The 12,274-nt window shown below is 45.9% G+C and overlaps 1 protein-coding gene across 2 annotated transcripts in view; it reads right to left on the bottom strand.

The window, feature by feature from the left end:
- NEDD9 (neural precursor cell expressed, developmentally down-regulated 9) overlaps window positions 1-12,274 on the bottom strand; it is a 122,078-nt gene that overhangs the window by 49,838 nt on the left and 59,966 nt on the right. Inside the window, exon 1 of one of the 2 annotated variants that reach the window (XM_068994122.1) lies at window positions 2,969-3,112. The exons of the other annotated variant lie outside the window; for it this stretch is intronic. Within the exon in view, the coding sequence (XP_068850223.1) occupies window positions 2,969-2,980 (12 nt within the window). The 5' untranslated portion in view covers window positions 2,981-3,112. Of the gene's footprint in view, window positions 1-2,968; window positions 3,113-12,274 lie in introns of those variants that run through there. 2 annotated transcript variants of the gene reach the window in all.

Genomic DNA, 12,274 nt, shown 5'->3' with positions numbered 1-12,274 from the left:
AACCTTAAGTGCATATGAGAAGAACGGCTCCCTTCTTATGAACAAATAAAAACACATACAATGTAACCAAAATAGACCCCATATAGGCTAACCACCCCCAAAATTCACCAAAGTAATAGCTTGTAATAGCTTGCATTCCACCGTGCTCAAGATGACTATAAATGCATAGCTGGCTGATTTGGAACTATGTGTAAATTCAAAATGAGTGGAGGCTTGGTTGTTCTCTAGTTATGATCCCTGAAGTAGCCAAACCAGATAATCTGGTTAAAAAAAAAAAATCTTATAGTGACAGGATTATACATCTCTCAGTGAGCATTTTTAAGTCTTAACTGAGCTAAATTTATATTGTTTAGAGCAACAGAATATCTAAAAGGTAATTCCCAACTCCAAGGTTTTACAATCTAATAATTATCTGGCTTTACTACCTAAGTGGCTTCAATGCAATAACTGTCAGACATTCATTTCACTTTGCTTTGTAGAGGCACTGTTTAAAAAAAAAAAAAAAGAACCTATTCTGCAGGGATACTTTGAATGACATAGAGTCTTGAGCTACATGGGAGAAGAAAAAGCAGTCACACAGGACATTTTAGGAGGTCACAGATAGTTCTTTCTTTAATAGTTGTTTAAAGTCACAAGTTCTAGAGCCAGATCACCTTGGTTCAAATTCCAGCTCTGCTACTTTCCAGCTGTGTGGTTTGGGATAAATTACCTAGCCTCTCTGAGCCACAATTTCCACATCTGAAAATGAATATAAAGTATTAACACTACCTCATGGAGTTAATTGGGAAAGCTAAATATGACAACCCTGTATTGTCATGGTGAGTCTTAAAAACTGTTATTTATCATTCCTCTACCTTTGTGTCATCTCCTCTACTTAAAATAACAAAATCTCCTCCTGAAATAGTCCATTATTAAAAGAGAGAAAATAGATTTTGTAAGAAAGGGAAAGTAGATTGCTTCAGCTATTGGTTCCGTTTATACTCACCACAAGGTGTCAATCTGTCATTTGGTTAGCTGGGGAAGTCAGAAGTTTTGCTGGTAAAGATGCCCACAAGCTAATAAAAATCGTATCTTTATAGCATTTGGCAGCGTGTTTGATGCTGGGAAGACCCAGCAGAGAGGCAGGGTTTCCCCATGAATGCCAACCACAGTTCACATCATCAGCTGCCATGATGTTTTCTTTCCACAAAATAAAACTAAACATGATGAGGTCACTGAATAAAAGTGACTTTAGACTTTTTGTCACTTTCCAGACTGTAGTACTCTATGTTAAAAACAGCTATTTATACTTTCCAACAATAAATGCAGGAACACATTTTCTCCCCTGCCCCCCGCCCCGACCTCCCCCAAGGTTTCTATGAATCTAAAGGCATTTACAGTAGGAAGAGGAGGGCAAAGATTCACTGAAGGCTAAATAATATGTGGGGATTTAACGTTAGTGATATCTTATCACTGTTCTAAATAGAGGAACTGCGTAAATACCAGTGAACCATTTCAAGAATGAGAGCTTTCCTGCCAGGTAGAAGGATCTGCCTCTGGTTGTATCCTAATGTCAAAAATACTAAGAATCTTCAGGATTATCCATCTCTCTGATCTTTCCTATTGAGGCAGAAAATGGAAAGCTGATAGTTGTGATAACTGATACCCCTGCCTTCAGAGGGTTCTAACCTTTTCAAGGAGAACTATAACTCATGCATCACAATAGATACTTTCAACAGCTAGATTTAGAGCTATTGAACATGATTTATAGCTTTTGAATAAAAGGCTTATCACGGAGGTTAGCCAGTGGCTATCAGCCAGGACTGAGGATTTACAACCTCACATTTAAAAAAGGATGAGCCAGAAGCTATATGATTCAGAAAGAAGGCAAAGTAGCTCTCAGCTGGTACAATCCTGCAGGTCAGACAGGTAATTCAAATTGCCAATCCCGAGCATAAATACCTTGCCAAAACGCATTTCAATAGCAGTATGTTTGTTTAAATGTGCTAACGTAACAATAATGCTCATCCTCTTTTTTAGTCCTGTGGGACTCTTTGCAATCCTCTGGACTGCAGCCCTCCAGGCTCCTCTGTCCATGGGATCTTCCCAACCCAGGGATCGACCCTGTGTCTCTAGGACTGTGTCTATTCCAGAACAGAAGTGTTCATCCTCCAAGGAAAATTCACCTTCGATTCTGTGCAGTCAGCTTGAATAGGGGTCTCTGGAAGCTGCTAGCCTGGTTAGATGGAGGCAACTTAGACAAAATAGTATATTCTAAATAAGTTATAATCCTTTTTCCAGGAATAAACACACAAATGCATGGGAAAACAGGCTGCTGAGCGTCCTGACACTCTTTTGAATTTCAGAGACAATAAACTGGCTGGAGCCTTCAGACCCTCCGTCCATTCAAACGCCATGAAAGTATTTCCAAGAAATAGCATATATTCAGTTGGTTCTGAATCCAACATCCTTTATGGATATCAAAATCCTCCATCATCAGCTGTATAATAGTACCTGGAAACTTTAAGTTCTCCCACTAAAATTATATATGGCAAACTGCTTCCCAAAGCGAACGCTTTAATGCAAAGGATGAAAACTGCTTGAAAATAGCCAGCCTGAGAGACTTAGCACTTTTGATTCTTCTCTTATTACGGCTCCAGGGGCGTGGGGGTAGTGGAGGCTAGGCCCCGGCAGCCGGGAGTCCTGAGCCCAGGCGCGCTCCCCTTGGAGTTAGACGCCCTCCGATTTGCAGTGACTGCCATACCCCGGCGCCAAGACCAAGACCGACGCCGGGGAACTTGCAGCGGGGGTGGATTGGGCGCGCTGCGAGCTCCCGGCGTAGGTCTCAGAGGCTGGATCTCTGCCTGCCTGCTTGTCTGGCAACCCGGTGACCCATCTCAGAACCCCTCTGGGGGCACAGCAGAGGAGCTGTCACAGTGGTGGACACACACATACACAGAGAAACCTTCTGCATAAGTCACTTTCTTACCTTATACTTCATCTCGGCAGCGGTGAACTGAGCCGTTTTCCTGCACTAGCGAGACTGCATTAAGCACTGGCGAGCCCGCCCCTCCATCGAGCGCTGGGCTTAAATGCAAGCGAGGACCGCTTCTCCGCGCAGCGCCGACCTCCGGCACCGCTCAGTCCGCCCAGCCTCTGAGCTCACTGTTTTCGTCCGGGCCGGCAGAGCACGGAGCTCGTTTGCATATAGCCTCGCCATTGGCTCGCGGGCCAAGGTAACGCGGACGCCCCGCCCACCCCGAACTCCTGGAAACTGACAAAGAACTTGTAATGCGATCATTTATTTTTACATTGTCGGAGAGGGTGGAAAAGAAACTCGGGAACCTTCCCGGAATCCTACCAAACCTTATACTTCATCTACCCCGAACCTCTACCAAAACCCTGGGAAGAGGAGATGAACACTGAAAAAAAATTTTTTTTTTAGTTTTAAAGATTAATCCGAATTTTAAAGAAATGGAATTCACAAAGCAGTCTGACAGCCGTGCGTCCTGTGACCTAGCAACTCCTTCATAAATCCATTTCATTCCAAAGCCATTCACCTCACAAGCTCTACATGAAACGAACTCAGGGAACAAAAGGTTTTCTGTCTCCGGGGGCCCCTTTTTACTAACTACCCCTGCTGCTATCTCTCTCTCTCCCTTTCTCTCCTCCCTCCCCTCCCTTTCCTTGTGGCTGTTTGCTTTTTGTGTGTGTGTTCTTTTCAGTGTTCAAAGTACTTGCAGTGTCAGTCTGCAAGGCGACAGAATACAATTCTCCCTCAGTGAAAGGGAACTCTGGAGCTGGGCACCAGGGATTCCCTGGTTGGCTTCTCACCGGGGCCTCGGGGAGCTGAGGGGTCAGCCGCATTCAGAGACCTCCTCTGGCTTTGTAGAGGATAAAGCTTAGCTGTGACCTCTCCGATGGGGCTGGCCAGTGTGCCCGCCCCATACATCATCACTGTTCACCGAGTACTGCGTTCTTTGATGGCTGGCATTTCTAGCTCCAGCTTTGAACACTGCAGTTTTTCCTTCTGACCTCTCTCCTGAAGATGACCCATTAACCCACCAACACTTATTATCTGGGGAACAACGACCAAAAAAATGCCTGCTGTTTGAGAAAGTTGGTTAAAAAGACCAGTCTTCTCTCAGTAACGCATGGAACATTTGGTTCAGCTTCATGCTTTCTATAGAGAGAAAGATCACCCAGGAGAGGACAGAAACGGCCACCTTCAGCAACTCTTCTGAGGCGTGGAGCGGTGAGGGGAAAATTCTTTTTCATGGGACCTCAGGATTGAGACTTGGTGAATACAGACAATGGCTGTCCCTGAAAGGGATGGACTCCAACCAGACTACATGACTCTGATGGAAAAACTCAGCCCTTGTTGTTTTTTTTTTTCCCTGACCAGGTTGGATGAGAATCAGTTTAATTTTTTTCCTTCCCAATTCCCAGTGGATTAACTTATGAGCTAAGCAAAAAAGCACAGGAGAGCAGCTGTCCTACAAAAGGGGTTTCCGGACACAGTTTAAATAAGAGGACCCCCCACCCTGGACAGGACCCCCAGAGCGCCACACCCCACCCCAGCCCAGGTGATCATGGCAAGGTTCACTCACCGTTTTGGACCTCCACTAGGCCTCTTTCCCTCATTTAGCTTTAGAGGGAAAATGAGCCTGAGTGATTTTGCAAGGTCCTTCTGAACACACATTAAGCATGTGACATATGATGCTGCCATGGACAGAGGAGCCTGGTGGGCTATGCAGTCCATGAGGTCATAAAGAGTCGGACACGACTGAGAGATTAGACAGCATAATCAACACACTGCAGGGACCTTCCTAACAGTCCTACAGACTCATGGGACAGTCACTAGCTTGCGGGAAATTTTTCTTTTGGTGTCTGCCTGGATATGTCACAGGCCTTCTCATCTGTAAGATGATGAGTCTTTGGCCTCCAGGAGATCTAGATAACATTCCTTTGGCTTCCTCAGCAGTAAAGCTGAATCACCTCCTGTTTCGTTTGATGAACATCATTGAATAGTGAACACGATCTCACCTCATTTTAATGCTTTCAAACAGTTTCCCGAAGCATAGCTAGGACTTTTTCATTCTCTAGGTAAAAAGCTTAACTCACCCCAAGTGGCTCTCCTGCTTTCCTGCTTCTGTTCTATACAGAATATACCTGAAAACCTACCTGAAGTTCATTTCAAGGTGGTCTGGGTCGCTGCCTTGTTAGTTACATATATATAAAAAAGCACAAAGGTGTTACAGTCAGGTAAACGTGTGTTAGAATCTCAACAAATTTCTAACTTGCTAATTTTGGCATTCTGAAATGTAAAATAGAGAATAATGCCAACCTGCTAGGGCTATAATGAGGATTAAATGATATCATGTGGATAAAAGTGAATAGTCTGGCACATAGTAAAACATTAGTTTTACTCTGAAATTAAAAGATGCTTGCTCCTTGGAAGAAAAACTATGACAAACCTAGAGAGCGTATTAAAAAACAGACATCACTTTGCCTATCAAGTTCCATCTAGTCAAAGCTATGGTTTTTCCAGTAGTCATGTATGGATGTGAGAGTTGGACCATAAAGAAGGCTGAGTGCCGAAGAACTGATACTTTCAAACTGTGGTGTTGGAGAAGACTCTTGAGAGTCCCTTGGACTGCAAGGAGATCCAACCAGTCAATCCTAATAGAAATCAGTCCTGAATATTCATTGGAGGGACTGATGCTAAAGCTGAAACTCCAATACTTTGGCCACCTGATGCAAAGAACTGACTCATTGGAAAAGACCCTGATGTTGGGAAAGATTGAAGGCATGAGGAAAAGGGGACGACAGAGGATGAGATGGTTGGATGGCATCACTGACTCAATGGCATGAATTTGAGCAAACTCCAGGAGACAGTGAAAGAGAGGAAAGCCTGGCATGCTGCAGTCCACAGTGTTGCAAAGAGTCAGACATGACTTAGTGACTGAACAACAACAACAAAACCTTAGGAAATGGCTGCTTATTAGTATTATTTCCATCATTATTCTTTTAATATTAAATTTATTTTGTATTATTTTATGACTATATCATATAACCTTGTAACATCATATATCATTATATCAATATTCATGTTATATGATATAAATTAATTTAAAATGATTAATTATAACTATTATCACTATTAGACTGTTATCGATATTGTTAAGTGTGGTGGGCACTCAGAAGAAGCCGGAGGAATGTCCCCACCTCTGTGGCACCCCATCCCTGGGCAGCTTTCTAATTTAACAAACATCAATTCAGCATCTACCACATGCCAGGGGCTGTTCTGGGAAAGGAGGATACAGCACCCCAGATAAAGATCTTACTCTCACAGCTCACAGTCTGGTAGGAGTGGAGGACAACAGTTTAAGGAATATATTATACAATTTTGAAGTGGTGGATGCCATGAAGAAAAATATTGAGCAGGGCAAAACCACTAGAAGGTGGGTTCTCACAGGTTCCACCCTCATAGACCAGGGTGGGTGAGGGGTGTTTCATGTTAGAGATAATGGTCATGCAAGCCCCTCTAAGGAGTTGATATGGAAGCAGGAACCTGAATATTATGCGGGATCCACTCTGAGATCTGGGGAAAGAACCTTCCGGACAGAGACAATGAGCCACGGAAAGGGCCTGAGATACCAGTGAGCTCGGTGCATTCAAGAGCAAGCAGGTTAGTATGCTCAGAGGGGAGGACCCACAGGAGGGATGGAGAGAGGGTGGTGGCAGGGTTTGGATTTTCTCCTGAGTGTGACAGGAAGTCACCGGAGTGTCCTGAGCAGGGAAGCAAAGGGTCTAGCCCTCTCTATTTTTACCTTTGGTTTGTGTAAGTCCTCGTGCACAGCAGACTACTGAAATACTGAGCCTTTTCCTCATGCAACTTACAAAGTGCTGAAACTGTTACTTTGTTGGTGTCATCTGCTATGTTCCCTTCAAAACAGCTTTGGAGAAACACAAATTCTCTCAATGAAAGCAGAAACAGCCCCCTCCCCATCTACTAAGTGAGCTTTTGGATGCAGAAATAACTGTTTAAATTGTGCTGTATAAACACTGGCGATTGGTTTATGCAGCCACCCTCATGCTCCCTTGGATGGCTTCCCAAATTGGTCCAGCCCCCCGGGCCTTGGACACTAACCTGTCTCTCAGCCTGTCGGTCTTGCCACCTGGCTGCCACCTCTGCCAAGGGCTCTGCCCACCGCTCCCCCCACCCCCGCAACCCCCACCCACCAGAAGCTCGTGCAGGCCGGAAGGAGGGAAATGACACAGGGGCCGTCCAGACCATTTTCCAGCTGCCACTGGGCACTGGCGTGGATGCAGCAAAAGTCAGAGAGGGTGCTGGCGGGAAGAGGCTCTTCCGTCCACACGGGGAGGAGCTCACGTGGCTTCTCTCTGAGAGTGAAGGGCAAAGCCAGAGCCTGTGAGGGCAGGGAGCAGCCTAGTGAGTCACCCGGTCTAGCCTGGGGAAAGGAAGACGAAGCTGCCGCTCCGGGGGGCGCCCTGCTCGAGGAGGATCCTAACCACAGTCAGCGCTTTAGGTCAGTCTGCTGTATCTCCTGTCTGATTTAGTCCAGCCACAACTTTCGATTTCCCTGCCTGAAGTCTCTCCCCGCTCTGGTCTATATTCCACATTGCCACTTGCTTAATTTCTAGAATAGTCGATCATGTTACTACTATATTTAAACGCCTTTAAAAATACTCCAGTGCCTTAAAAATAGAATCCGCATGTATCGGCATGGACTATGATCCGAGCCCAGCCTCCCTTTCTGGCCTCATCTCCCGTCGACATCCTCCACACGTTGGGGCAGAGTGGGGGAGGGGGCAGATTCACTGAATCTGAGCCGCTTGGACTGTCCTGACTTTACACAGACAGTTCCCTCCGCCCAGAATGTCCTCCCTTGCCTCTTCTGCTCTCCAACCCAGTCCCAACACTAACTCTTTTGTCCTGCGTTGTCTACACCCCCACCCGGCCCACCTCGCCTTTTCAGAACGAATTCCTCCCTTCTTTCACTATGCCCCTATTGTGCTTGGACCATGGCCCTAGCAGAAGGCTCCTCCTCGCAGTGTCCTGATGACTGGGTGATATCTGGGTCCCCCGCTCCCAGGTGCCCTGAGTTCCCTGCAGGCTCATACCTTACAGGATCTGAAATGCCTTCTGAATGAATAAGAGGACCAAGGCTTCTTAGAAGAATGTTGTTGACTTGAGGTTCTGCCTGTTGTTTAGGAGGAGAGGGAGGGAAACTCTTGTTTGAAGGTGGGACTGCTCTTTCCATTTATTACATGGGGAGCTTCAGACCAGCTCCAGGCCTGCTGCCTGTCCTGGCTCTTGGACGCAGGGCAGTTTAACTACAGCTTTTTATATGACCTATGAGCTAAAAATAGATTATATACTTTTAAATGATTAGAATAAAATCTAAATAAGGATGACATTTCATAAGACAAGAAACAATTACATGAAATTCAAATTGCAGTGTCTATAAATAAAGTTTTATTGGAACAGACACATCTGTTTGTTTACACGTTGACTTTCAGCTGCAATAGCAGACTTGAGCAAGTGTGAGCAGAGGTGGTGAAAAGGGCAAAGCTGGAAAAATGTATTATCTGGCCCTCCAGAGAAAAAGTTTGATGACCCATGCTCTAGAGCAGTGCAAGATACATGCATCGCAGAGTTCTTCCACATCTCCTGAGACACAATCTAGAAATACTCACTCTAGAGCCATCTTTTACCATTTCTAGTTTGATACCAGGTTTGTTTTTTGAGAGTCTACATTATGCCAGAGTTATTTCAAGAAAATAATTGGCGGCAGCAACTTTTCAATTCCATAGTCTCCAGAAACTTCTCCAAACAAAGATGGGTCATTGGGAATTTTCTGCTACAGTCCACTGACCCCGGCTCATTCAGGGGTCTGTACCTGGAAACTGTCCCAGGTTCTAGGCCCTGTCCTGGGCAAGTCGCAAACATTATTTCACTCAATATTCACCTAACGAGCCCTAATGAGGTGGGTCACAATATTCTAGGTTTACATGTAACAAAACGGAGACTTGGAGAGCTTGTTCAACTTACACAAAGGTCCAGGCAGGCAGGGGCAGGTCTGGCATGTGAGCCCAGGCTTTTTGGCTCCTGGGTTTGTGTGCTACATGCTACCAGGAGTCATCTGTGTGCTTTGGTTATTTGAGTCCCATTTGTGAGATCAATAAATTAGCATCTCCATCCTAGTGGGACTAAGCCTAACTGAGGAACAAGTACGTTCTCCGGTTGTGAATAAGGCTACTAGCGTGCACAAAAACACACACATATCTTCCTAACTCGTACTTTCAAGTCTGTGTGTGTGTGTGTGTGTGTGTGTGTGTGTGTGTGCATGTGGCCCCTCTTGCCCAGACTGCCTTCCTTTCATCCTCTGCTTACCTAAATCCTGTCTTCCCTCCAGTTTCCACCCCATCTTCCTCATGGAACCTTTTCCTACAAAGTCTCTCCTTTGTTGATCCCTCCAGTTCCCAGTGTCTCTCATCACCTCTGATCTGGGTCAGTGCTTCTCAATCTGACCTCCCTTAAAAGCCAGTTGCGACATTTCCATATTTACGTCAACAAAAGAAATTTGCAAGGCATACTAGCATACCCTCTTGATGTTCAGTAATTGCAGTAAAACATGAAATGCCACGTTGGTTAAGTGCCATCATGCATAACGCAGTGTGTCATCTGGAAAGAAACTTGGAGAAACTGGCAGTTTAAGACCCAAATGGGAAACCCAAGGACTCATTAGTAGTTAAAAACAAATCACAGCATCTTGTTTTCAAAATGACCAGTGTACCTTTGAAGCGCAAAGTCCAGTCTGCTGCAGCAGCTCTGTGCCCGGCCCCTTTCACAGGACACTTCACTCAGCTTTCTATGCACGTGAAAGAAAAATAAATGTGGAAATTTCATCCTTGTGGGGGAAAAAAAAACCAGTTGTGGATGCTTTGGCTTCTCCCCTCTAAGTTGGATTCAGCAGGCCTGATGGGAGACCTTGGTACCTACACGTTAACAGAGATCCTCAGAGGATTCTACACACAGCGTTGCATATGGGGCATATCACTTAGTGCTCAGTTACTGCCTGGTCCTGTTTCACCCTTGAGAATGCCTTCTCCACAGTGAGATTTTTAAGCAACTTGTAGATGTAGAAAAGGATCCCTTTCTGCAGCTGTGTAGGTCATTGCATCGCATTCTATGTCTTCTCAAAGCCCTATGTCTTGTCCGCGCACCAAGCCATCACTGATGTCAATTTGGAAAAAAATAAGCTACTGTTCAGCAGGCAGGGGCAAGAGCACCTCCCACTCTAAGCAATCACTGCCCCTCCCTCCCTTTTTTGTCTGGTTAGGGCTTCCCGGGTGGCGGGGTGGTCAAGAATCTGCATTATTCCGACCCAGGGATGGAACTTGTGTCTCCTGCATTGGCAGGCAGATTCTTTACCACCGAGCCATCTTGCAATCCCTAGGCCCCTCTGAGTCCTTGATAAATCTTCCAAGAATACATGTAACATAGTGTCACTAACATGCTACAAAGACTCTTGTAAATGGGTGATGGTTAGTATCTTGACTTGATTTTTGAAAAACGTGTGCAACTGCAAAATTTCTATACATACAGAATACTGCTATTATAACTTGGGAATAGTTAATTACTATCTTTCCCTGGCAAAGAACTAAAAAAAAAAAAAAGTAACAGAATAAATTATATGTTAAGTAAATCCACTTAACTCTAGTGAAATATGACAAGAATTTGTGAGGCTCCATCTTAACATTTAGTATGTTCTTTATACGAAAGGATTTGGGGGAGTTAACTCAGGAGTGAAATGATAAGCAAAGTTAGAAACACATAATAAAGATTTAGGTTTATTTATCGTCATAAATGTGCAAAGGCTTAGATTTCTACTATTTGTATGTATCCAGCTGGGCAGAGGAATGAAGTTCAGTGGGACAGAAGGAGTTTTTCACAGTAAAACTGTGCAGACTCCTGCCAAGGGCTCCCTCCTGTTTTCCCCAGCCTTGAGGTGTTCTGTTCGTGCACGCTTTAGTTTGTCCAAATAAACGATTTGTTATATGAAACTGTCATGGACATTTCTTCTGCTGGTAGAAATTTGGACTGTGGGCTTTTACATAGGTCAAGGTGATCTGCCAAGACCAAATAAACAGACGTGCTGTGACTGGGCGGAGGATGGCCTTTGCTCTTTCTGAAGGCAGGATCCAACACAGTGATATGCTCCATGGTGTGCATTCAACTGGTGTTATTCAGTCACTCAGTCATGTCTGACTCTTTGCAGACTGACGGACTGTAGCCCACCAGGCTCCTCTGTCCGTGGGATTCTCCAGGCAAGAATACTGGAGTGGGTTGCCATTCCTTCTCCAGGGAATCTTCTTGACCCCAGGATCGAACCTCAGTCTCCTACATTGACAGATTCTTTACCACTGAGCCACCAGGGAAGCCTAAGAAAGGGGCAAAGTCCCCATGGTTCCTTCTTGGTAACTTCTGTTCTTCCTTTGTATATTCTTAAATTCGAAAAGACTTCCTGACCTCTCCTTGCATCCGTAGCGTCACTGTCTCTGTGCCTGGACATGAGAACACGGCGTGTTGTGCTAGAGCTCTGGCCGCCCCTTCTTACTCTCCCCGCGTTGCTCCCGTCCAGGTGCGATGGGCAGCGGCTGGTGGACGGCCTGCCCTACATTCTCGGGTGGGGCTGGATGCTCTGTTTCCGGTCGACTCCTGAGCTTTACAAATCTCTGGACGCATGCACGGGTGGCTAAAAGTCACCCTTCCCATCTGGCATCCAGCGAGGTTCAGGGTGGAGGTGGGCGGAGAACAATGGAGGGAGCAGGGAAATGAGAGGGTTGGCACAGTGTTTCAAGCACTGAACAGTCACTTAACTGGAGGCCCCGGGTAGATCATTTCAGGAGAGGCCAGAGAAAGTCCAGCAGGCCCCGTCCCCAGGCACCTGGCCCATCTGAGCAGACCCTGGCGGCCGCCAGCTGGCGCTGAGGAGCGGCCGAAGGAATCTGAGCAATGCAGGGCCTGAGGTCGGTGGGGGGTGGCGAAGAGGAGGGTTGGGGGGGATGGAGGAATGCGCTGTTGAATCCAAGCTTTTGAAGAGTTTGATTCATTTTAGAGAGCAAACAAAGCGCTCCAGCTATCAGCGATCTTTTATTTTGTCTGCTGGAGGAATGCCTCTCCAGCGTGGGCCGGAGCCTGGGCGGTGGTGGAGACTCCGGCGTCCACCCTCGACGGGCTGGGCCAGTGTGGCCGGCACACTCT

The sequence above is a fragment of the Capricornis sumatraensis genome, chromosome 22 (assembly GCF_032405125.1).
Source record: "Capricornis sumatraensis isolate serow.1 chromosome 22, serow.2, whole genome shotgun sequence".
In the NCBI taxonomy this organism is placed as follows: Eukaryota; Metazoa; Chordata; class Mammalia; order Artiodactyla; family Bovidae; genus Capricornis; species Capricornis sumatraensis.
The sequence above is the reverse complement of the archived record's forward strand: the minus strand, read 5'-3'. Positions and strand labels throughout refer to the sequence as shown.